The sequence below is a fragment of the Benincasa hispida genome, chromosome 2, assembly GCF_027475165.1.
Source record: "Benincasa hispida cultivar pf3 chromosome 2, pf3_genome.v1.1, whole genome shotgun sequence".
NCBI classification, from domain to species: Eukaryota; Viridiplantae; Streptophyta; class Magnoliopsida; order Cucurbitales; family Cucurbitaceae; genus Benincasa; species Benincasa hispida.
In genome coordinates this window covers 61198671-61226075 of record NC_143479.1, presented here as the reverse complement: position 1 = coordinate 61226075, position 27405 = coordinate 61198671, and the positions used below count along the sequence as shown (strand labels likewise).

Sequence of the window (27405 nt, the reverse complement as noted above, 5' to 3'; positions counted from 1 at the left end):
TTCTTATTCTCTCATTTCCAGCACTTGGATAATAGGAGAGGAATTGGTGGTCAGATGATCCAGTTAGATGGTCCGTTGCTCCGGAATCAAGGATCCACGATTTATCTCCCTCAACAAAGAAACAAAAGGAATGGGGAGTACCTGACTGTGCAATATTGCCGATTCCGACCGTACCTGGATCCACCTGGCTCGTCCCTGGAGGGGCACCATCAACTGCTTCACTAATGAAGGCTCGATCGGACTTAGATTTGTCGTTCAGAGGACGCCGCTTGCCATTTGGAGGTCGGCCATGTAATTTCCAGCACTGATCTTTCGTATGCCATGGTTTCTTGCAATGCTCACATATTGGAGGGGTCTTTCCATTCTATTTGTCATTTTCTGAACCCGATGACTTGACTCCAAACGCAGCAGAGTCCAGGGTATTAAGCGTTGTACCATTCATAGCGCTGGTTTGATCATCTTCTAATCTGACCTCTGAGCAAACTTCCATTAGGGACGACATTGGTTTTTGTCCCAAAATTCGGCTCCAACCACCATCAAACTTCGAGTTTAAGCCAGCCAGAAAATCATAAACACGGTCAGCCTCCTCAATCTTCGAATACTGAACCCCCATCAACTGGGCAATTCCAAACTATTTCCCGACATAGATCCTTCTCTTGCCACAACAGTGATAATTTATTGAAATAGGATGTTACGTCGAGTGTCCCTTGCTTGCACTTATGTACCTGTTTTCTCAAGGTATACAGATGTGAAGCATTCTGCCTCTTCGAATAAAGTTTCTGGACAGCTTCCTAGATATCCCGAGCAGAAGCTGAGTAAAGAAGAGGCTTCCCGATCTGAGGCTCTATACTATTTATTAAAATTGAGCGAAGGAGAGAATCCTCCCTCTTCCATATCTGTTCCTGAGGATCCCCAGGGTTTGGTTTGGGTATTTCTCCTGTTAGGTATCCAAACTTGTGTCGCCCCTCGAGAACCATCCTCACAGATTGTGACCAAGATAAGTAATTCTGTTCATTAAGTTTTTCGCCAATAGAAATTCCTGCAGAATTGCCTACAGACCCATACATAATGTTTGTGAAAGGTAAAGTAGAGTAAGTAGTTACCGGAGTTTCTGAACATAACGGAACCCCCGGGTATGTATCTGGTAGAAACTCTGTTGATAGATTGGTCGAAGATCTAACGGCTGCCCCAAGTGCAGAAATTTGCTGCTGAAGGTTTGCCAGTTGCTGTTGAACACTAACAATCCCACCATGAATCGTTGTAGGTTGTTTCTGCCTATAACCCCTGAAGATATCGTTTCTGTCGGTGTGGGAAAACCAATGGGAGGAGTCGGCTGACCAGAGGGCAAATAGCGGGAGACAAGAATTTGCTGTAAGGGGTTCGGTTGGACCGGCTGGTTCAAGTGGTGTTGTGGGTTCTGGTAGACCGACATATTGGGCATATTCGGAGGGTTCGGAAGACACGATGGCTCTGGTAGATTAGGAGATCGGGTGTGTTCGGAGGGTAGGAAGAGCTGGGTAATGTCGGAAGGGAAAAAACCGGAGAAAGGGAAGATGACTGACCTGGGAAATTTCCGCCGACGGGATTTGGAGTGGAATCGGGTTTGCGATCTGTAAAACCCGACGGCTGGAATACAGAGGACGTTGAAGGCAGACGCTTGTATCTGGGCTGGACTAGCAGCGTGTGGTCGAGTCTCGACGGCAGCGGCGATAGTGTGGTTGAAGTCGTCGACAGCAGCGGTGGGGGTCCTCCGACGGCAGTGATGGCTGGATCGATTAGGGCTGGTTGGATCTGAATTGATCCAAGTAAAGACCGTAGATATTGGTCGATGGTAGCCCTAATTTCAGCACTGTTAGAATTTTCTCTTGGAGTTCCATCCCCTACTAGAGTCGAAGACTGAATCTCTTCTATTCTAGCGACGTTCTCATCACCATGCTCTGATACCATCTTGAAAAGTTAGGGAAGAAAAAGAAAACACCAGAGTTTCGTGGAAAACTCTAGACTAGGTAGAAAAAACCACGATAAGAGTTTTTTATTTTTAATTCAGATACACAATACACAATACAGGAACAGGTATAAATAACCATACAATGAGAAACCCTAGACTGATAAAAGACAAAAACGCCCTTAGGGCTAAAATATAATTTCAACAAGTACCTTTAGTTGGAGTGTAATTTTTCTGCTGATAAAACTCCTCTATTTTCATTCCCTAGAGAACCAAATAGTTGGTGAAGGGAAGGTATGTACTAGATATTATAGAGACTATATATATGTCTAAAGATTTACCACATTGGTCATCTCATGAGAACTCTCAAGTGGAAGACTATATATATATGTGTCTAAAGACTATATATATATGTCTAAAGATTTACCACATTAGTCATCTCATACTACCAATGTGGGACAAAGGTAGCCTACCTTAGTTCCTAACAATACCCCATCCCTGGAAAGCTGACGTTCCGATGGCTAGACCGATAGTACTTCACTCAGAAACACCCGGTCAGAACCCTCCGCTGGTGCTATTCTCTGGCACGTCGACGCCGGCTCTGAAGTACACCTTGGAGAAAAGCCAGCTATTGAAGTGTGAGAGAACCAAGCCACTTAAGTACCACATTGATCATCCCATTCTAACCAATGTGGGACAAAGGTAGCCCATACTACCTTGGTTCCTAATAGCTTATCTTACTTTCCATTTCATTTGGAAGTGGCTCTTCTTTAACTCAAACCCCCTTGAGCTGAGGGTTATTTTCCATGGGTTCAAAGTGAGAATTCTTTAACTCAGAATGGTCATTGCTATTTTCGATGTCCAATGCATATCAGCTTGAAACTGTGATCTTACTTGAAGATTTTTTAATATATAAGTAGCTTCGTATGATTTCACTTCAAAATCTATTCAAGGAACATCTATGAATTTGCTATTAGGATGACCTATTATAAGCTTCTGGACAAATAAAGTTTATGTTGATGTCATTCTACTATGAGCATTTTTTGATGGATTCTGATATGTTGAGCAATTGAACATAGCTCATCTTTAGCATTGTAGATACAAATCCAGCACAGATCCTCAGCCAAAAATTAGAGTTAATCATTATATAACATTACACAACTAACTGTTATTCTAGGCTATTTTAAATAATAAAGCAGCTTCCATTAAGATGAATGAAAGTATGAAAAATAGCTGGGTCTATAATGAAAAAAGAAAAGCCTGAACACAACCTACTAGGTCGTGATGTTGTGATTTTATTGCTAGATTGCATTGTACAAAAAGGAGCACATTGCTATTTTATGGGAACCATGCTGAACGGTACCGCTTTTTTAATTATCTGAACCTAAATTTTGATGAACCTTTTGTTTTGTGAGTTTCTAGCTGTTATAGAGCTTGAACTTGATTATTGGAATAAATCTACCGTTCACTTGTCAGTTGGTTATACTGGGAACTTGTTTCTGTGACACATTCTGAGGTGGCACTTGTTGTTCTTATGTACTCTCTCTCTCTCTCTCTCTATCTCTCTCGTGCAGTATGTTGATTGGGATCGTAGGAAAACACACATTTACCACTGTTATGTTGCTTTGGATGGGAGGTACATGTTCAAGGTCAGTGTACGCCAGTAGTATTTAACCATGGATAATATTGCACATATGATGACTTATCCACCAATTTGGCTTCAAGTTTGACTCTCTTTTTTTTATGTTTGCTGTCAACTTTTATAGTTAGTGTATAAATGCCATGTCTTAGTTGCTGTTCTATCTATCCCAGATAATCCCCCCTCTTCTGAAGATACATTGATAGGTTGAGTTGAAAAGATATACTCAGTTTTAAAAATACCTCGAATCACAGAAATTCAGTTCTCAATCCTAGATCTTAGTATTACTCAAAAAGATCGTTGTATACCCCAGATAATATTCTGAAATGATGAACTATAAATTTTCAATTTTCCTTTCAGATTTTTTCCAGCACAATGCTACAACTTTTAAAGTAATGATCAGAATAATTTTACTACATGGTAATGGAACAGATCTTTTATATTCAAACATTTCTTTTCCTTCCCAAATAGTTGGATCTTATGCAAATTTTTAAGCTCACACGTAAAGAGTTTTATAGTATCATTAAAAGATTAAATTTACCATGAAATTGAGCCTTGGTCTTTGGTTCAATGGTGATTTTACAGTACAGACAGCAACCATGCGGATAATAAATTGAGACTTGAACCATTAAACTTTATTTTTCCACGTGCCTTTTTTGGTTTTTGCCCAAAAAACGTAAATTTGACAGTCGCAAGGAAATGTTGAACTTTGTCGTGAAAATAATTGTATTTGTGTTTAATGTCAGGCGTCAAATTAATCTTAGTGGTTCTACCCAACTTTTGCATAGACTCTCTCTCTCTCTCTCTCTCTCTCTCTCATATTTCCTCCATGCGTGCTTGATTACTAATTGACTACGATACCTGCATTTGTAAAGGTGAAATAGGAGGCCTTTGCTTTACTAAGCTTAAGCTTTTAACCTAACTTGCATGGAATTTGGCTGACACTAAATTGATGTTTAATTATTCTTTTATGAAGGTGTTCTTTTATCTTCCTCTTTTGTCCTTTAGCATTGCCGATTTTGATGGATGGACAATATTGAAATAAATAAGCCAACTTACCCAGCATCCCAAACCAAAATTTAGCAATCAACATTGTAGGTGTGTTCAACTTTTTTTTTTCCAGAGGGGAATGACTTTACGTGCAAAATCTCTATATTTATACGTGCTGTATACAATAAACAATTATTTGCAATTGTGTGAGTTCAATCTTCTTGGCAATGTCATTCACTGTTGAAGAAGTTTCTGAGTTGCAGTTTCACATGGAATCTTTGTTCAGGGTCCATTTTTGAACGATACTAGAACTCATCTGCAAAGGGTTTTAGGCGATGACAATGTTTTGATGGTCAAGTTTGCTGAAGACGTAGCTGATAGATATTCAATAAGCCATTCTGGTGGTTCTTTTTATGCTTATAATAAGATTGCTAGAGATGGCATTGTTGTTGGATTGCGTCGATATCGTTTTTTTGGTGAGTTTTTATGATTCTTTTTAATGGATTCTTTTGTTGTGCTTGTCTCTACCGGCAGCATTGACAGTCACCATTGTTGTATTTGTTTCATTGTGCATGTTGAATACAAAACTTTTCTTATATTTCTTATGATGATTTTACAAGAGGGAGCATCCCTTATATATACACCTATGATAGCTAATTAAGGAAAACATTATAACAATAAAAAAAATGTACATATGGAAAGAATAAAAGTAAACCCAAATTACAGGGAATAAAATCATATGTATAAGGTAAGAGGTGATTTCTCATATTCAACACTCCCCTTCAAGCTGGGCAATATATGTTGATTAAGTCCAGCTTGATTTTTAAGTCTTCAAACATATTCTTGGAAAGGGCCTTTGTTAGTATGTCAACAATTTGCCTCTTGGTAGGTATGTAGTTGAGTGAGATGCTTTTGTTTTCAATTTTTTCTTTAATAAAGTGCCGATCAATGTCCACATGTTTTATACGATCATGATGGGCTGGGTTTTTGGCGATCCTAATAGTAGCTTGATTATCACAGTGTATCTCCATTGGTTCTTCTGATTTGATTTTAAGTTCAGATAGAATGCTTTTAAGCCACATTCCTTCACATATTCCTTGAGCTAGAGCTCTTAGTTCTGCTTCGGCACTGCTTCTGGATACTATAGATTGTTTCTTGCTTCGCCAGATGACTAAATTTCCCCAAACAAAGGTGCAATATCCGGAAGTTGACCTTCTGTCTATTTTTGAGCTTGCCCAATCGACATCTGTGAAGATTTTGATGTTTCTTCTCTTAGATTTCTTGAAGTATAATCCCTCTCCTGGAGTTCCTTTCAAGTACCTGAGTATTCTGTATACAGCTTGTATATTGTCTTCTGTTGGACTATTCATAAATTGACTTACAAAGCTAACTGCAAAACAGATATCAGGTTTTGTGTGAGTTAGGTAAATCAATTTTCCAACTAGCCTTTGATACTGATCTTTGTTAACCAGTTTGTGATTGTTTTCTTTGATTATGTGATTGTTAGTGTCAATTGGAGTATTAGCAGGCTTGCATCCAAGCATTCCAGTTTCTTTTAACAGGTCAAGGACATATTTTCTTTGAGAAATGCTCAAGCCTGTTTTTGAGCGGGCTACTTCCATTCCTAGGAGGTATTTAAGGTTGCCTAAGTTCTTTACTTCGAATTCCTTGACTAAGAGAAGTTTTAGATTTCTTATTTCTTCTTCATGGTCTCTAGTAAGGATAATGTCATCTACATAGACAATGATAATTGCTATTTTACTTGTGCAAGAATGTTTGACGAAGAGAGTATGGTCAGATTGACATTGTGAGTACTCGTTTTCCTTTACCGCTCTTGAGAATTTATCAAACCACGCCCTAGGGGATTGTTTTAGGCCATATAGGGATTTTTTGAGTTTGCATACCTTATTTATGGTTTGAGTAGATTCTACACCGACCGGTATATCCATATACACTTCTTCTTCTAAGTCTCCATTAAGGAAGGCATTCTTTATGTCTAATTGGTGAAGAATCCAATCATTATTCATAGCTAGGGAAAACAGGACACGAATAGTATTTAATTTTGCTACGGGGGTAAATGTTTCTTGATAGTCAATGCCATAGGACTGGGTGAATCCTTTGACGACGAGTCTAGCTTTGAACCTATCTATTTCTCCATTAGTCTTGTACTTGATGGTGAAGATCCATTTGCATCCTACTGTTTTCTTTCCTGGAGGTAGGTCTATTATTTCCCATGTGTGGTTCTTTTCCAAGGCCTTTATTTCGTCTAATACAACTTGCTTCCAATTGATGTCATTGAGGGCTTCATAGACATTGTTCGGAATGTAAACTTGGGATAGTGTGGTTGTGAATGCTTTAAACTTGGGAGAGAGGTTTTTGTAGGACAGGTAGTTTTGTATGGGATGCATCGTATAGGTTCTTACCCCTTTCCGTTTTGCAATAGGAAGATCAATCTTCATTAAGTGTTTCAGCTGTGGAGTTGGAGACATGATTTTCTTGTATTTCGGTTGGGTTTTGATTGAGTACTGGTGCATGTTCAAGGGTGTTCTTCCTTCTAGTATAGACTATAGGGTCTTTCCTACTTTCTGGTGGACCTTGATTGGGAATATCTATTTCATGTATATAAGGAACATATGGAGCACTCTCTTCAAAGAGATCTAGTTTTTGGGTTTCTTTGCTTTCCAGAAGTTTTCTGTTTTCTATGAGGGTGGAAGGTTCAATGGTGTCTTGCTTTTTGAAGTAAGGTTGAGTTTCAAAGAAGGTTACATCCATGGATGTATAGAACCTTTTTGTAGTTGGTGAGTATTATTTGTATCCCATTTGGCTTGGAGCATAACCGAGAAAGATGCATTTTATTGTCTTAGGATCTAACTTACTCCTATTGGGTCTATGATCTTGGACAAAGACTATGCAACCAAATATTTTTAAAGGGACTTGAGTAAATAGTCTATCATGTGGAAATACTTCCTTAAGTTTTTGTAAGGGAGTTTTGAAGCCTAATATTTGAGAGGGCATTCTATTAATAAGGTAGGTGGCTGTTAGAACCGCTTCTCCCCAAAAGAGGTGGGGGGTGTTAGCGTGATACGTTAAAGCTCTAGAAACTTCTAGGAGGTGTTTGTTTTCTCTCCGCAATTCCATTTTGTTGGGGAGTGTTAGGACATGTACTCAGGTGGGCAATACTTTTTTTGTTTAGAAAATTTTTCAAGGAAGTGTTAAAATAATCCTTAGCATTGTTAGTGTGAAGAATTTAGATTTTGGTGTTAAAGAGATTGAAAATCATGGCAAACAGATTCTGGAATATGGAAGTAACTTCAGATTTTTCTTTCTTTAAAAATACCCAAGTAAGTCTAGTGTGATCATCGATAAATGAAACAAACCATTTAGCTCCTGTTACATTTTGAACTCTATCAGGTCCCCAAACATCACTATGCATCATAGAAAAGGGATAAGAGGGTTTATATGCGCTTACGGGATATGAGGATCGAGCCAACTTTTCCATTTCACAAGACTCACATTGAAACAGCTGAGAACTTTTATTGAAAATATTTGGAAACATTCGTTTTAAATATAGAAAATTGGGATGTCCTAAACGATTATGCCATAACATTATTGTACTATCATAATTGTCTTTAGAAGCAACAAAAGTAGACGTACTAACATAATCATCTTTAGAGACAACAAAATTAGATGAACTAGATGTACTATCATAATAGTCTTTAGAAATAAAAGGAGATTTGCTAAGACCTAACTCCTTGACTTGAGGTTTAAGAGCATTTAGTATGTAGAGACCCGAGGTTTCCTTAGCATTGCCAATCATCTTCCCCGAATTCAAATCCTGAAATATGCAATTATGTGAGTAGAAAGTTGCACTGCAGTTTTTCATATACGTTAGTTTGCTTATGGAAAGAAGATTGCATTTAAGATTTGGGACATGCAACACATTTTCTAATACTAGATCTTTAGATACAAACACATTTCCAGTTCCCATTACTTTAGAATAGGTACCATCGACAATCTTTACAGTAATTTGACTGTTACAATGTGTGTAGTTAGTTAAAAGTGAGATGTCACCTGTCATATGATCTGATGCACCAGAGTCAATAATCCAAGTACTACAATTTTCTTTGGTTGCATTAAGGGCCCAAAGTAAGTTACCTGATTGTATCATTGTTGCTATGCTGGTTTCTGATGTTTTTTGAGTAGGTTTCGGTTGGCCGAATAGTTTTTGGAGAAGGTCCAACTGCTCCTTAGTAAACACATTATATTTAGGGTTGACGTTACCTTCTGATGATGTACTTGCTTGATAGGCCTTTCCACGTCTGTCTCCTGTACCTTTGTTGGGCTTCCAATCTGGAGGTTTTCCATGAATATTCCAACACACTTCTTTAGTGTGTCCTGGTTTTTTTCAGTGTTCACACCATGGTCTTGGTTTTCGTTGTCGATTCTCAATTCCTGTGTAGTTCTGGTTTCGATTGTAACGGTTATCATGAATATTTGTATGTACCTCATTACCAAGGTTTCGAGCAAGTAAGGCTGATCTTTCAGGTTCTGAATTGGCAGTCACTCCTAACATTAGTTTCTTCCTGCTTTCTTCTCTTCTCACTTCTGCAAAAACTTCTCTGATGTTAGGTAATGGTTTAATAGCTAAGATTCTACCACGTACCTCATCGAGTTCTTCATTAAGGCCAAGCAGAAATTTGAACACTCGTAACTATCTTTTTGAATGTAACTTCATCTGCAGCGCATTCCCACTCATGGCTTTCAAATACATCCAGTTGTTGCCAAAGTCGAGATAGTTGAGTAAAATAGTGAGTGACTTGCATATCCCCTTGCCATAGCTCATGACTTCAATGTCAAATGACTCTGCAGTATTTTCTTGGTCAGAATAAGTTTCACGACCTGCTTCCCAGATTTCGCTTGCAGTTGAGAAGAGTAAAAAACCTTTACCAATCTCTGTCGTCATGGAGTTGATTAGCCATGACATAACCATATTATTTTCCGCTTTCCATGTCTTGTATCTTTGATTAGCTTGGTCTGGGATATGATTTTTGCTTGACAGGTAATCTTCCTTTCCTTCTCCACATATGAACATCATAACTGATTGTGACCAATGCAAGTAATTCCTTCCATTTAATTTGTGATTAGTAATTGGAAGTACGGTCCTTTCAGTATTGTTAGAATTTATGGATGTCATAAAAGATTGTTGATTGGCAAAATAATTAATTAAGCAGGAAATAGGAAAAAGGAAAAAAAAAACGATGAAAAACTGATAAAAAATCGTCAAAACTGATAAAAAAAATCGGCCAGACCCGAGATTTCACCCGATCTGATCCAGAAGACTTCGACCCGGTTTGACTCGACTCCGTTCACGCGACCCGTGCAGTTTCTGACACATTCACTTGCGGTTCCGTCAACCCGACCTGACCCAGAAGACGCTGACCCGACTTCGTTTGCTCGACCCAGCTCAACTTAACCCGTTCCCTCGAGATTTCGTCGATGATGCTGCCGCGATTTCGTTTTCGGCAATCTCCACCCACGATCCGCGACTACTCATGATCGGAGACGAGACTTTTGGGAATCGGCACCCACGGTCGATGACTTCCGGTTGATGAACGTGTTTGTGGTCGTCGGATGAACGTTTTTGCTTTAGAGAATGTGTTTGGGCTGTGAATCATCGGTCGAAGACTTTGTTCTTCAGATTTTCGGATTGTTGGTTGGGTTTAATGCGTTTTTCTTTGGGCGTGAAGCTTCACGCAAGGAATCGATGGAGCTACTAGGTATGTTTGAGGTTTTCTGTTTTCTTTTCTAGGGTTTCGGACGTGAAACCTATAGAAAAGATTCATAGGGTTGACTCTGATACCATGTTGAATATAGAACTTTTCTTATACGATACCATGTTGAATACAAAACTTTTCTTATATTTCTTATGATGATTTTACAAGAGGGAGCATCCCTTATATATACACCTATGATAACTAATTAAGGAAAACATTATAACAGTAAAAAAATGTACATATGGAAAGAATAAAAGTAAACCCAAATTACAGGGAATAAAATCATATGTATAAGGTAAGAGGTGATTTCCCATATTCAACAGTGCATGATGACTTTCTTCACAAATAATCGGATTTTGGGTTCAATGGTTAGTATGGATGCATGAAAGACCTTTGTTCAGCACATTGGTCCAAGTGTATCGATACTTGGCTAGTTAAATCTGTTATCTTATGCCTGGTTGTGTTTTTTGTTTTCATTGCTCATGTAGTAATATTTTTGGGCATTTACGTAGTTATGTTCTCCCTAACGTTATATTGTCATCCAAAATTCAATACACGTGTAATCACCGCAGTACATTAGTAGAATGGTCCTAGGTCTTTGAGACAATACCTTCTAGCTATTCTATCTTCACAGACTACACAGTATTTTAGCTGCAGTCTGCATGTGATATTTTCATCAGACAAATGATTAAGATTCAGAATTCTAGGTTCTTTTTTTTGCCATTACTGACTTTTTAGCCATTTTCTTATGTTTTCGTGTATGCATTATGGGGTAATTTTTATTACGATGGTTATGTTTATGAAATAGTTTTCAAAGATGGTGGGAAGGAGGAAAAAAAGAAGAATCCAACCACATCAGCTGTGAAATGCTATTTTGTCAGAATGGAGTCAGATGTGTATATTGATAAGATTGAACCTTATAAATTATCAAATAGAACAGTTTTTGAAGCTCGGAATCTTTTCATGCATGCACATATGGTGTCTAGTGTAGCAAGCTACATGGCTAGGTATGCTGGTGATAGAGATTTCATATGTTTTTCTTGGCAACTTCTATGCCATTGTCCTGAATGTTCTTAATTAGTAATCTTATTTGTGTTATATAGGTTTTCACTCATTTTGTCGAAGACCCTAAACCTCAAAATTGATTTATCTACTGTAAATGTTCAAAGAATCAGGGATATACCCTGCAAAGTACGATACTCTACCACTCCTGCCTTTTGGTGGAGGGGATGGGGAGGGGGAGGGGGCGTACAGTTGAAAATTCAAATCCCTCTTACTCCATCCTTCTCGTCGTAATGATTATGGACTTTTTTGCTGCACATTCTATTTATGGCTACTTATTTTGGTTTTTTCCAAGCTGTAGGATGTCTATGGTAATGTCATCTATAGAGATGGAAAACCTCTTATACATACAGACGGAACGGGATTTATATCGGTGGACTTGGCTTTGGAGTGCCCTATGAATGTATTTAAAGGGCAGGCAAAGCATGATGCTGATCTTAAGGTTTGTGATTTCATGTTTATAAAAAATTAGACAAAAAATAAAAATAAAATTTTTTCCTAACTTGATATGATATTTCAAGTTTTCAACTTGAACCTAGAAATAAATTAAGTTTGCAATTTTTACCATATCTTTCATTTCCACGAAATTTCCTTACTTTTTTCTTTGGGAAAAAAAGCATAAGTAAAAATATATAAAGAAAAAAACCCACTAAAAATCAAGCATTTTACTATTAACCAAAATCAAGCCTTCCACAAAATTATGCTTGGTAATGTGCAATGCTGACCACTGAAAAAATCTCTAAAAAATTATAAATTTCAACAAGGATCAAGCTCTATGGTTTTCTTTTGAAGCCCCATTGCCAAGTTTTTGCGGGAGAATTGATTATCTTTTGCCTCTTAGAATCAATGTTTTATACCTGTATAAGTAGCATTAGTGTCAATTATTATTTATATCTTAAGGTTAGTGATGTAATACCAAATGACTGAATTTGAATGAATGTAATTCTCTTCCTCAAAATGAGCGGAGATGCTTTATTTATAGATGAAATGATTATAAGCTTGTAGAATAACAAACTAACTAACTACCTATTTTAACTAACTCAGTATTACTTTCAAACTCTCGTTCAAATTCCACCCTCCTAAAATCATACTCAACCTTGAGGATGACAATTAGGACGCCAATTGGTAGTCGTCGGGGGAAAATAAGATTTGAGATCGACAACATTGAATATTGGATTAATATGTAGGTCATAAGGTAACTCAATGCGATAACTTAGTTTGCCATCGGTCTGCGAATGAGAAGTAGAGCTTAAATGTAGTCTTCCACTTATCCCTCGACCTTTTTCGAATCTGGTGGTGTTCACTCTTCAAGTTCTCTTTTTAAAAACTCAAGGTTCCTCCAAGTTGATCAAGTAGATCACTTATTCGAGGAATTGGAAAGTGGTATTTCACAGTGATTCGATTGATGGCTTTACTATCCACACACATCCTCCAACTACCATCTTTTTTAGGGGTAAGAAGGGTTAGCACCGCACATATGCTAGGGCTTGATTGAATGTGCCCCTTTTCAACAATTCTTCAATATGTTGGTGGAGGATCTCATACTCTTTAAGACTCATCCTATAGTGAGGAAGATGAGGGATTGCAGCACCCGGAACCAAGTCAGGGTGTTTTTGTATTTTTTGTCTCTTCAGCAACTACAAAGACCTAATATATCAGTCTCTCTCTTTAATAAACATTTTGCAATGTATTTGAGGATTAAAATCTCCTTTTGGAGCAATTGGCACCGTTTGGAGAACACAAGACACCCTATTACCTTCATCCGTATCAATATAATTGTCTTCTTCTTCATTATCTTCGCTGCATCCAGCCAATGAATCCTCTTCTTTATCCACATATGCTGCTGTTTTTTGTTGGGGACACTCATTAGACAAGTACCCCACTTGGCCGCACCTTAAATATTTTCCCAATGTAAGCCAGTTTCCTTCTCACCAACCTATTTTTGCTTTTCTTTATTCTTTTCCTTGGATGAAATTGGTGGAGTAGGATGGTCCAAGGTATTGTTTACTCTTTTACTTACAGAAGCATCCCAATGAACTTTTCTTGAAGTTTTCTTGGAGCGTAAATCATTCAACTCCTCTACTGTTTCAGCATAACAAATTGCATCATCCAAAAAAAATAGTGTTGTAATTTTACCTTCTCTTTGATGTCCACCCGTAAGTCGCTAATGAATCCACCAAATTTGTTCTTGCTCCCAATCGGTGGAATCCTTCCACATAATTTGCCACTGCCCTTGTCTACAGTTTTGGTATTGTTTGTAAAGGGTCTGCTCATAATTGGGAGGAAGGGACCTCTGTTTCATTAACCACTTCATTTTTCCCCACGTCGAATTGGTCTCTTTGCCTTGCCATTGCTGATTGATCTCCAATTGATCCCACCAAGTGGAAGCTCCCCCTTTTAACTTGAAGGTTACCAAACGTACCTTTTTGTGATCCAACGTGTTCATATAATTGAAAAAATTCTCAGTGTTCTTGATCCAATGGAGGAATGTATCGATGTCACGCTTCCCATTGAAAGTCGGCAAGTCAATCTTCACTTTGTAATCATATGAGTCACCTCGACCTCCATACCTCTCTTCTCATTGCCTCCTTGGAGCATATAACTCTTCTTCTTGATCATACTCACTCGAAGCATCCCAATCTTGGAATTCTTGTTGTCATTCTTGCACATTCAAACGTCTTCTGGGATCTTCTTGGAGCTACCCATGCAATCTTGGAGTTCTTTCTTGATGAATTTCTTGCTGAAATTGGAAATTTCTTGGTTGTCCAGCACCACGCTTACCTCTTCTTCCCCGTTCTTGCACGAATGGTTGAGCGTTCTCCCGATTTTGAGGTGTTGCAGCCAGTCTCTCAACTCTAGAGCGAGGGTTTCCATACTTTCTTGAATGCTAGTCACTGTTCCATGAATTCCCCCCAAAAGTTCTCAACGGACAGCAAGTGTTGTGTTGTTGTTCTTGGAGAGAGGGTGGGGGTTTCTTCCACCTCTTGATCTTGGCACAGGTTGTCTCCTCCTCTCGAGTGGGCAGTCCTTCCCACCATTAGCCCGGATTCTTGAAGTGCTCTGATACCAAGTTGATGTTATACCAAAGGACTGAATTTGAATGAATGTATTCTCTTCCTCAAAATGAGGGGGAGATGCTTTATTTATAGATGAAATGATTAAAAGCTTGTAGAATAACAAACTAACTAACTACCTATTTTAACTAACTCACTCTTAGCTCACTTACAAACTCTCGCTACACCAATTAAGCTCACTGACGTTCTCGATTATCTTGTTCAAATGTACAAGTGGTGTTGATAAGAGTGAAATCTTTTTTTATTATACTTTGAGTTACAGCTCAATGTACTAAATATTTTGATACCGCAGACAAATATTTTTTTACCTACACACATGCCAATTACCTCTCTTGACATAAGGTTAACCTTGAGGCTAGAAGGCTGCTTGAAATGTCAATTAATTTTTTCTTGACTCCAGCTCATGAATAGAGTCGTAATTCCACGCGACCATAATATCCTAAGTAGAAGTTTTCATCAATATTTTGACAAGAATATCATCTATATTACCTACAAACATGTTAGGAATGATTAGCTAACAAAGTCAACAACTGACCTTGAGATCTATTATCCCATTTTCTTTATTTTATTTTATATTTTCCTCGATATGAAGTTTTATTTCCTTTGAAAAGTAACTCAAGAAGTATTCAGCATATTCAATTTATTTGTTGAACCACATTCACTGTAACCTTGTCTAAAATCTACTGCTGACCTATTCAGATAGGGCAACTTCCCACCCCACCTAATATAAGAATAGGGGTTAATTGGGTAATTAAGTAATATTCTAGATTAATTCTCTTTTTATCCCAACTTGTAGTAAAACTCTATAAATAGGAACTTCCCCCTCTGGTATGAAACACATTATTCATTCTAATAAAAGATCAACAATCTTGATCCTTGGAGAGAATTCTCCTTTTATTTCCTTTAGGCTACATCACCACCAAAAAGAAGCATCACTGTTGGACGAAAGATTGGCTACCTGGGCAGTTACAGAATTTTATTCCTTATATATTTCTTGAAATAGTTTACCTAAGTTTTAATGGGATGAGATACGTTGGTTCCCTTTTCCCCCTCTATACACTACTAAGATGTATGGCTTCTAATATGGGAGAGGGACCCAATACATAAAAGGAAAATGAAACTAAGGATAACATTAAATCATTGATGATTCACATATTAAACCAATACTCTCGGATTAATTATATCTTCCATTGCTCGTTAGTTGATCATTCTTCTAAATTGTACTTTTGGACGTCCTTTACTGTGAAGACAATATTTGGATGTGTGAGAGACATGGATAAGTTTTTCCAACATGGGTTTGGTATCGTTCCTTATTTTTTGATGCTTCATCTTTTGCACTTCCAATTTCAAGTTTGGTTCAGTAGATGTCTTAGTTATTTTGCATCCAAGTAAACCCTTTTTCTCCAAGTAATTCTATAATATATTTTCTTGGACTCACAAAGATACTTTTTTTGGAACTCACGAACTTCATTCCCAGGAAGTACTTTACTGGTCTTGGGTTGTTGATTCGAAAAACACTTGCAAGCTTCTTCTTTAAAGTGGTCAATGTTGCTTTGTCATCACACACTTCATGAAACTTGGAAAGGTTGATTTTCTAGAAAAGACACTTTCCATACTCAAATATTTTTTTTGTCTGAAGATCAAAAAATCTATATCCTTTTTGGCCAGTAGCATGGCCCAAAAAAATATATTTAATATCCAGATAACCTAATTTTGACTGAAAAGGACTTGGAATATGCACATAACTTCATGTATATCTTAGCAAATGTGTTACAATGCATCGGTTTAAATCTTTGCATGTGAATCTGAGAAAATCTATATTGTTTAGTCGAGTCCCAGGATATGATGTCTGTTTGTTTTTTTTGGAATTTGTCACTTCCCTCTGCTACCTTGTCTTCTTTGCATAATGTTTTTTTTTTTTTTTTTTTTACCTTCTCGCATTTTTTACTGGTTATATTTTTCTAAAGTATGTAAATTCGGTAGAGAATTCCTGCTTTTGAAGGATTTCAGAATAAGACTTTGCAACTAACGCTTCCAGGACTTGAACTGCGAGAACCAGTAGGTGTATCTTGATTTTCTGTTTAGTTTTCATCGAATGTGTGGAGTTTATTTTTATGTGGACACTTACTTTTATTTGATTCTGTTTCTGTTGGAAGCCCTTGCTAATTCAGTTCCGACTTTTTTACAACGGCCTTGCAGTTAAAGGAACATTTCTAGTGAATAAACAGGTATAGTTTTCTGGTACAAGAGGAGCATGAATTATATGCTTTTTTTTTTAATATCCATTTTGCTCCTGAGTTTTGTAGTAACGATTACTCCTTAATTATAAGCTACGCTTGTAGGTAATTAACCGCATATGTATGTATTGCCTTCTTTATTTAGGTTCTAAAATTTTCTCCATCGAGTATGATTATCCATTTCTGTACCCAGAAGAAGTGATCATGATGCTTTATATTCCAATATCATATTCACGGTTACTCTTCTACTATTACAGAGCATTTTAAAAAGTCATGATCCATGAAAATGTGATGACTGGGATTTGTAAATATATTGACACATATAATTGGTGTTTCCATTTAGAAAACCTACTTCGGCTCTATCATTATTCATTGCTAATAATTTATTTGGGCTGAGAAAAGATGGCCATTCTTTGTGTGGAGGATAATCATTTTGTTTTATCTTTATTTTTTGATAAATTGTGGTGGCTATATCTAATATCTATATTTATTTTCAGAAGTGAGTGTTGAGTTACATCTGGAGTATAATAAGACATACAACAGTGGGGTTATGTGTTGATCATGCGGCTTATGCCAATCAGTTTGTGAATACATGTTTACCAATGAGTTGGATTTCCTGATGTCTTCATGTTTTTTTCAAACCATTGTATAATTGAATGCAACATCAGTATCTTTTGTTTGGAACTTTTGTGTGCAAGTCTCACAAATAAAGAGATAAATAGAGAGGCCTTCAAGTTACCAATATCATAACGTGAAATCTGATTATCGTATGATTTTATAAGATTTATGCAATTAGAGAATTCCCCTCCTATTTGTATTGCTGTAATTTTCTGATAGAATCAATGTTTCTGCTATGTTTAATTCTACTGTTTCTTGTTACTCATTGTTAGTTAACATAAAATTTTCAGCTTCCTTCTAGAACAATTCAAATTCGCAATTCTATGATCAAAGTTGAAAACGATCCGGATCTTGAAAATGCTGAAACAGAGAATTCACTGGAGTTAGTAGGGACCAGGTATCCATCATTTTATTTTATTTTCCCCTATTTTGCGTTTGGCATGCTAATTGTTAAATGTCAATTTCCTTTCAATTTGCCTTATTTACATGCCCAGTGCAAATTGGAATGGTTCATGATTTTTCTTTACTCTTGTTTCAGATGAAAGTATCTTGATTTTGAGGGTATGGAATCTTTGATATAGTTACCAATTGTGTATCAATTTCTAGAGAGTTGCAATTTTTTTATTTTTAAAATTTTTAAATTAAGTTCCATAAGATTTCTAAATTCTGCTACCTGCAGCTCTAGGGACGTGATCTTCTTATGAGAGAAGATGATAGTTTTGTTATTATTTTGTATTATAACTGTTGCTGCATCGACATTTTTTACCATTGGAAATAGGAAATTTATGTTTGAGGATAATTTAGAAAAAGCAATTGATTCTGCTTACAAAGAATTATTATTATAATTAATTATTTAATTTTAACAAAATGGTTCTGTGGGCTTTTTTGTTGGACATAACAACCAATGATGGTTGCTAATCTCTTTAAAGGTCTTATTGCAAGTTCCCCTGCAATGGCCTTTTACTTGTATTTACCTTCAAAGAGTTTCTGAATAATGTGGCAGTTTCCTTTCTCTAATCATCTGTCAGCAATCCCCCGAAGAGGACATTTCTTTCAAGAAATTTAATAGCACTCTTGAACTATGGAGGTGTCCCGAGAGAGTATTTCATGAATATCCTTGTGGATTCTTTGAAAGATGTTCAGGGTGTTTACTCTAGTAAGCGTGCGGCTTTAAGAGGTATTAGTCGTAACTGACCTGGTTTCTTTTCATCTCTTTCAAACTAACGCGACTTATTTATTGTTACTCTCTCTCGGTTGATCTCTTGCAGTATCCATTAACAATGGTGATATGGATGACTTTCTAGTTGCAAGGATGATTTTATCTGGAATTCCTCTTGATGAATCATACTTGCAATATCGGCTGTCTATGCTACTGAGGGAGGAGAAAAAGAGCTTGAAAAGTGGAAGGCTTCACGTGCCTGATTGTTATTATTTAATGGGGACAGCCGATCCCACCTGTACACTTGAAAGCAGTGAAGTCTGTGTTATCCTGTACGTATTACATTACATGCATGATATTTCAATTAGTTTTAGTTGATTCCATTGAAGCATTGAGGTAAGCGTTGTAATACGTGTTAACCCTCTAGTCAGCTTCATAGCTAGGGGAGGAGAAATGGAATGACGATAAATATACATGTTAAAAATAAAAGAGTAGGGAAGAGAATAATAATACAGTTACGTGGAAACCCTGATACAGGGAGAAAAATCACGATAGAGACTAATTTTTATTATTAATTCTGATACATAAAGTACAAGAGAATAAGCCAAATAAATAGACTAGTGGGAAGCCCTAGGGTACATATAATTACTAAAATACCCCTAGGGTTACAAGCTGTTTTTCAACACTCTCCCTCAAGTTGGAGCATAAATATCAATAAGGCTCAACTTGCTGATACAGTAATCAAAGCTTTGTCTCAGTAACCTTTTTGTGAGCACATCTGCAATTTGCTGATTTGAGGGAACATAAGGAATGCATATACTTCCGTTGTCAAGTCTCTCCTTGATGAAGTGTTGGTCGATCTCAATGTGATTTGTTCTGTCATGCTGAACAGGATTATTTGCAATACTTATTGTTGCCTTATTATCACAAAACAGTTTCATTGGAAGGTCATTGTCTTGATGAAGATCTGACAACACTTTCCTCAACCAGATTTCTTCACATATCCCTAAACTCATGGCCCGATACTCAGCTTCCGCACTACTTCTGGCCACAACTCCCTGTTTCTTGCTCCTCCAGGTCACCAGATTACCTCAAACAAATGTGCAATACCTAGATGTTGATTTTCTATCAACAATAGACCCTGCCCAATCAGAATTAGTGTAGGCTTCAATGCAACGTTTATCAGACTTCTTGAACATTAACCCCTTACCTGGTGTACTTTTCAGATATCATAGGATGCGCTCAACAGCTGTCATGTGTTCCTCACAAGGGACCTGCATAAACTGACTGACAACACTCACTGCATATGAAATATCGGGTCTCGTATGAGATAAGTATATCAATTTCCCAACTAACCGCTGATACCTTTCTTTATTGACCAGGACACTGTTACTAGTATTGCTAAGCTTTGAATTATATTCAACCGGGGTGTCAGCAGGTTTGCACCCAGTCATTCCTGTTTCCGTTAGGAGATCAATTGTGTATTTCTGTTGGGACACTGAGATTCCATCCCTTGACCGGGCTACTTCCATTTCGAGAAAGTATCTTAACTTCCCAAGATCTTTAATTTCAAATTCTTTGGCCATCTTTGCTTTGAGTTTCATAATTTCATCATCATCATCATTGGAGAGCACAATATCGTCAATGTACATAATGAGAACTGCTACCTTCCCTGAGTTGACTTCTTTGTAAAAAGTGTGTGACCTGAGTACCCTTGGGTATACCCTTGTCCTTTGACAAAGATGACAAATCTGTCAAACCAGGCTCTCGGAGACTGTTTCAACCCATATAGCGACTCTCAGCTGGCAGACTCGCTGCTTGAACTGATCTTCAAATCCGGGATGAGGATTCATGTAGACTTCCTCTTCAAGTTCTCCATTGAGAAAGGCATTCTTTACATCCAGTTGATGTAAAGGCTCTGTTAATTGCAACTAATAGCAATATTCGGATAGTATTGAGTTTAGCTACGGGAGAGAATGTCTCGGAGTAATCTACCTCAAAGGTTTAAGTAAACCTTTTGGCAACTAACCTGGCCTTGTACCGATCAACAGTCCCATCTGACTTGTACTTTATAGTGAAAACCCATTTGCATCCAACTGTCTTGTGCCCTTTGGGTAGGATCACCTGGTCCCATGTTCCATTTTTCTCCAGAGCCCTCATCTATTCCATAACAGCAGCCTTCCAAACTTCAGTTCCCATTGCTTCCTGTATGTTACTCGGTATCACCCCTGTATTTAAACTAGTGGTAAAGGCCCTAAATTCAGATGACAGGTTACTGTATGTCATGTAACTATGCATAGGGTACCTTGTACATGACCGAATACCTTTTTCAGGGCTATTGGAAGATCAAGAGAAGCATCATACTCCTTCAGACTGTCAGAGTTTCCACTGTGATCACTAGTCTCCTCTGCCTGGGTTTCATCTTCAGAAATCACCACCTTTTCACCATTATCTCTAGTATCACTCACATTTTCTAGAGTTGTGTCTGAATCGTCATTCACTGTTGTCTTCCCATCTGCTATAGTGGTGTTGTTAGCTCCTTTTCCTCATTTTTCCTCTCTGCACTCGTTAGTCTTAGTACAAGTATCAATCTCATTAATTTCAAGAATACACGTACCTGATGTCGGGTTTGACTCATGGACCGGAGCTTGAGATGCAACAGGTGACGCTGCTTCCTTCCTGAGATTCTTCCTATAGTATGTTATCCATGGGACTTAATTGGTAGGGAGGATAGGACCGACATGTTCAGGAATAGGAGATGACTCAAAGGGAACTGTATATGTGGACCAGTTAGTCTCTTCACTAGAGATCTCCCCCTGAAGATGGCCAATAGGGAAGAAGGGCTGATCCTCAAGGAAGGTGATATCCATGGAAACAAAATATGTGCGAGAGGATGGGTGGTAACATTTATACCCACGCTGGTGGAGTGGATACCCAACAAAGACGCATTTTTTAGCATGGGGGGTAATCGTGTGGTTTGGATCATGGGAGTGAACAAAGGCAACACAGCCAAAAACTCGAAGTGATACATCAGAGACTAAACGAGTAGTAAGGTAGGACTCTTTCAAACAGTCTAATGGGTTTTGAAAATTGAGGACTCGGGAAGGTATTCAGTTGATTAGGTGAGTAGCAGGAAGGATGGCATCACCCCATAGGTAAGATGGAGTGATGTGGATAGCATTAAGGACCTGGCAACTTCCACCAAATAACGATGTTTCCTCTCGGCTACCCCATTTTGCTGGGGAGTATAGGCACACGAACTCTGATGGATAATCCCTTTGGATGCAAGGAACTCCTGGAAGGAAGCGTTAAAGAATTTCCACCCATTGTCACTTCTCAAAATACCAATCCTAGCATTAAACTGAGTTTCTACAGTGGCATAAAATTGCTGGAATACAGATAACACCTCGGACTTATCAGTGAGAAGAAAGACCCAAATAAGCCGAGTGTGGTCATCTATAAAAGTGACAAACCAGCGTTTCCCTGTAGAGGTTGTGGATGGTGAGGGACCCCAAACATCATTGTGGACTAAGGTGAAGGGTTTGGGTGGTTTATAGGGTTGAGAGTGGAAGGAGACACGACTCTCTTTGGCACGAACACACTTCACACTTAAAGAAGACATATTAATATAGCGAAATAAATGCGGAAATTAGTATTTCATGTATTGAAAGTTTGGATGTCCTAAGCGGTAATACCATAAACAGAAAATCATTCTCAGAGCAGAAAAATTTAAGGAGACAAGGCTAGTCCTATATTCATTCCTAGAGAAAGCATCATCAGTCAGGAAGTAGAGTCCCCTATCGTGCCGGACAGTGCCAATCGTCATCCCCGAGCTTAGATCCTGAAATAAAACAGAGTCGGTGAAAATACTGCTTGACAATTCAGATCTCTTGTAATCTTATTGATGGATAACAAATTATATGAAATTTTAGGAACATGCAAAACATCCCGCAAAACCAAACCCTCAAACGGAGATAAATGCCCTTTTCTTGCAACAGGTGCGAACGACCCATCTGCAATCCTAATTCGTTTGTTACCAACACTTGGATAATATGAGAGAAACTGATCAGAGGTACCAGTAAGATGATCCGTCGCCCCTGAGTCAACAATCTAATGTTTTTTACCGTGAACACTAATAAGACCAAAAGACTATATATTGCCTGACTGAGCGATGGTACTGATTCTAATCGTACTTAGGCAGGTCGTATTGTCTGTTGAGGGAAACCCAGGCAAAATATTTGTAGTGGGTAAAATAGGGAAAGAATTTACTGGGTTTTCATAGTACAACTGAAGATTGGATGGCTCTGGTTGAGCACTTGGTGAGTTCGTGCCAAGAATCGTACCAAAATTCGCGAGTTGTTGCTGAAGAACAAATCTTTTCTGAATCTCTTCGGGAAAAACCTTACTTGCGGCTGCTGGAGAACTTGCCGGAAAAAGAATGGGACCTGCGCCACTGTAGTCGGACTGGGCAGGCTGATCCACCGGTGGCTGCTGGTCAAACCCAAAGCCACGACTAGTCTGCTGTGCTCAAGCACCCGACGGATCCACTGAGTAGCCGAGCACTCGAGAGTTCGCCGCGAAATGGGTCTATTGCATGGCTGGCTTGGCTTCGAACGGACGTTGATTTTCGTTTGCACCCGACGGATTAGTCCGCTGTACTCGATCGGAAAGAATGGTAAGGGCTTCGATCAGACTCTGATGGTCATCGACACTCGGGATTTTGACAGATCTGAAGTGGGTCTGGACGTCGCCGTCGATAGGGTTCTTTCCGCATGCAATCGGAGCGCCGGCGATGGTTCTGGGCTGGGTGCGATCCTCCATGGTTGGGCACGACCTAATCTGTCCGTCGACGGATTGGGTTGCCGGTCTGGCCCTCATTTGTTGAAGAAGATGCGGTAAGGCAGCCTCTAGGTATTGTTGGACAGCTTCCTTAATTGTGACAGCTATCTCGGAATTGGTTGTCGACGGGGACTCATCAATGGCGGCTAGGGTTTCGTCGCCTTGCTCTGATACCATATTAAAAATAAAAGAGTAGGGAAGAGAATAACAACACAATTACGTGGAAACTCTAGTATAGGGAAAAAAACCACGATAGAGATTGATTTTTATTATTAATTCTGATACACAAAGTACAAGAGCATAAGCCAAATAAATAGATTAGTGGGAAGCCCTAGGGTACATATAATTACTAAAATACTCCTAGGGTTACAAGCTGTTTTTCGACAATACAAGCATAGGAGAATAGATTTTCATGGTTCTCAAAATAGTAAACGTAGACCTCAAAAGATTTTTAAAAATCTCATTCAAGTTCATATTGCTATTCAATCGATTGACAAACGAACATCCAAGAAATAGGATAGGATTATAAGACTCAATTTACTTGTGTTACATGAAATCCCTGCTTTTGCTTTTTTGTTTTTTGTTTTTTTGTTGTTTTTTGTTTTTGGTTTTGTTTTGTTTTGTTTTTTTTTTTAATTTTATTCTTTATTCTGTTGTTTTGTTCCCCTTTTCACACTTGTATCATGATTACAATGTGCTCTGTTTTCTTCCTTCAACTAGTGATAATGGACAAATCAATGGGAAGGTTCTTGTTTATCGCAATCCTGGACTACATTTTGGTGATATCCATGTTTTAACAGCTAAATATGTGGAGGCCTTGGTTCCTGTCGTGGGAAATGCAAAATATGCTATATTCTTTTCCTCTAAGGGTCCCCGTTCAGTAGCTGATGAAATAGCGGGTGGTGATTTTGATGGTGATATGTACTGGGTTTCGAGAAATTCGCAGGTAACACATTCCACCCTCAAACTTCGGGCCTCAAAGTTTAACCTGAATTTGGTTTCTTCAACTTTCAAATATGAACCTATTAGTTCAATGGTTTCATGGATATTTTATTTTTTGGGGATGTTTTGTCATAATTTTCTGCTCAGGGTTTGGTTAAAAACTGTTTTGCCTTCATTTATTGTGGAGTGGATGCATGCATTCACATTTTGGTTTGATGTTCACGCATGCCTTTTAAGCTTAGAGTTATGCTTAATTAGTTCTATGGTTTTTTTTGTCAGTGTTGTCTATTTCTGGATCGTCTGCATTTATTATGATGATGTTTTTTGATTTCACGTCTTCAAACTATATTTTCTGGAAAATAAATTAATTCAGAGTCCCTGCGTACACATTCTGAGTTTCTTTTTTGTTTTTTGAGGTTTTTTCAGTTGTTAGAGTATTTTAGACCAGGTGAACCATGGAGGCCAAGTCCTTCAATGGAAGGAGTTACAAATAAAAAGCCAAAAGAATTTTCTCCTGAGGAATTGGAGAACGAGCTATTTAAACTATTCTTGTCTACTAGGTTTCATCCAAGGTCTGTGGTGAAGTATATCTGTCCATGTGTTTTTATTTTTGGTTTGTTGAAATTTCCTGGTTATGTTTTTTAAGCAGTAGGTGTGTTGTTTCATTCTTTTGATGTTTGACTGAGACGAAGTTTTCCAATAATTATCCTCTGGTACGTTCAGTTATGCGAAGAGTGTTGCAGCTGATAACTGGCTGGCATTGATGGATCAGTTTCTAATGCTGGGTGAAGATCGTAAAGAAGAAAGAAATCGTGTAAGGGCAAAGATTCTCCAGTTGATCAATATATATTATGATGCTTTGGATGCACCTAAAAAATGCGGGAGAAAGGTCAGTTCTACGTCTACCTATTGAAGGTTTTCTGTTTCTTCTTTATGATATTGTAAATTGTGATACAATTTATGTTCTCCATAGATTTCCTAGGAAACAATACATGATTTGGAATTAGTTATTAAACAGACAATAACTAGGAGGTCCGTCGTGGTCAGCACTTATTTCTCGAATTACCTTACATGGAACTTGTTCAAATCTGCCTTGGTAATTGCAACTGATCTGTTTTTTTAAAAAAAAATTATTTAAAATAATAAGGAATATACTGTTTTTTATTTTTATAAGGGAAATAAGGTGATAAAAATTCGATAATGAGATTGAAATTAAAAAAAAAAAAGAAAAAAAGAAAAAAAGAAACAGAAATAGAAATGTAATACTTTTTCAAAGGAAATTATAGAAGGTTACTAAGCACATCCAAGACGCTTGGTTCTCTTCCAAGACTGTGTTCGGATCCCGTAACACTAGATAACTATCCCAATGTCAATGAATAGATTACAATATCAATAGTCTTTGAAGCACCCTTCTAATCTCCAAAAAGGGGGCATCTCTTTAAGCATGGAACGAAAACTTCCCACTCCAATAGAGAGAGCTTTCTTATCATCTCTAATAAATGAGAGAAAACAATAGTAGGTTCATCGGGAAAGAGTTTTTTTCCACCTGAAGTGTACCTCCCGTCCATTGTTCTCGCAACATCCCTAGGTTCAAGGCTTGTCCTCCCCTTGTTTTAAATTTCGTCCACAATGGAATTGTTTTGTATTGATATATATTTCTAGCATAAGCCATGTTGCTCTTAAAGCCATGGCTGTTATCCTCCACATTTTTGACAGTTGATATGTTAGAACAAGGATCGAATGATAATTTTGAATCAAGGGCCTTCATGTGGACTTGTTCCTGAATAATTCCTTTGTTACTGAATAATTCCTTCTATCGAGTGACATTTTTCTTCCCACTTGATAGATTGAAGTTCCAAAACACCTAAAGGCGGGAACTTTACCTCATTTCATGGAAAGGGGAAAAAATTCATATGTTTCAACTTCAATTCTTGGACAAATTTTCGATACCGTTAACATGTATCAAGAAGAAGTGCCAAACATTGGTTAGTGTTTTCGTATCATGATTACAATGTTTTTATTCACTTAATAACATGGGAAAAAAAAATCTCTTTCAAGGCTCCTAATGCATCTGTACTGCATTATTCAGAGGTTCAAAAACTTCCTTGCTTTGAAGAGGAAGTGCCTGACTATATCTTCATGAAATGGAAGTTTTTTTATGAGTTGTATAGACGCGACATGAAAGATGCCATGCAGCTTGACCCTGATGCCAAAAACGTAGCTGCTGAAGCCACCATTAAAAAGTACAAGGAGGTAACTTCAAAATCCAGTGATCATCACGTGTTAAATTTCTGTATGGTTTAGACTTTATGTCATCTTGTATTACTTTTTATTAGTAATATTTTCTTTTGGGAAGTGATGAGGACGTATGGGTGTGTCAATCCAGTTGAGATATCCGAGTGCACCTGTTGATCTCCTAGTCTTCTAGTTTCCTTGCTTAATTCGAGCATTAATCTCTTTTTATTTCATCAATGAAAACTGTTGTTTTTGTTTTAGGAAAAAAAACACGTTAAATTTCTACTGGTTAATTGTGGTAGCTTCATTAATTATTATTTTTTTTTCTCTTTATGGAATCTACTGCATCTTAAGTAAATGACAAACAAATTTAAGCTTTAAAAAAAAAAGGGTTCGGAGTTTTTGGATTATTGTCATTCTTGGCTTTCAAGATCAAATATCGAATAAGGAGCATCTCTTGCTATCATAATTGTTCTTTATTTTTGGGCATATAGATATTGTATGGTGCCGAAGAGCTCGAGGGGAGCCCGAGGTCGATTGAGGATGTATACCAGGAGGCTCTTGCAATTTATCAGGTTACATATGAGAATGCCATGAACTATAACTGTGTGAGCTATTGCGGCTTTGCATGGAGAGTTGCAGGTTCGGCTCTCTTCAAGCTTTGTGCTAGAGAACATTCTGAGAGGAGCTTTCTTTGTCTCCCTTCAGTTATGCGTGAGATTTTTAGTTAAATTCCGTAATATTGTAAGCACATATGTACATATTCTCAAGATGTAAATAATGTAATGTAAAATCTTAGGGGTTCATAGAAACATGTTTTAACCTAAATATTTAACATGTCCTAGCTTTTTCCTTTAGCAATATGTATCTAAACTCCAATTTCTCTCTTTC

General features: G+C 37.7%; 1 protein-coding gene across 4 annotated transcripts; it reads left to right on the top strand.

Annotated features, from left to right (window-relative positions):
• Positions 1-2881: 2881 nt before the first annotated feature.
• Positions 2882-27405, top strand: LOC120071550 (putative RNA-dependent RNA polymerase 5). 4 transcript variants are annotated; one of them, XM_090311241.1, is made up of 16 exons: positions 2882-3594; positions 4861-5050; positions 11157-11355; positions 11452-11539; positions 11712-11852; positions 16468-16542; positions 16641-16712; positions 17630-17736; positions 18368-18516; positions 18608-18830; positions 24058-24283; positions 24706-24851; positions 25003-25168; positions 26126-26264; positions 26369-26532; positions 27009-27405. In XM_090311241.1, the coding sequence occupies exons 1-16, from the start codon at positions 3586-3588 to the stop codon at positions 27243-27245; spliced, it is 2331 nt and encodes a 776-aa protein (XP_090167367.1). In that variant the 5' UTR covers positions 2882-3585; the 3' UTR covers positions 27246-27405. The 4 variants fall into 4 exon arrangements, with proteins under 4 accessions (XP_090167367.1, XP_090167370.1, XP_090167368.1 ...); XM_090311242.1 differs by lacking the exon at positions 2882-3594 and adding an exon at positions 4566-4682; XM_090311244.1 differs by lacking the exons at positions 11157-11355; positions 11452-11539 and having other exon boundaries at positions 3525-3594.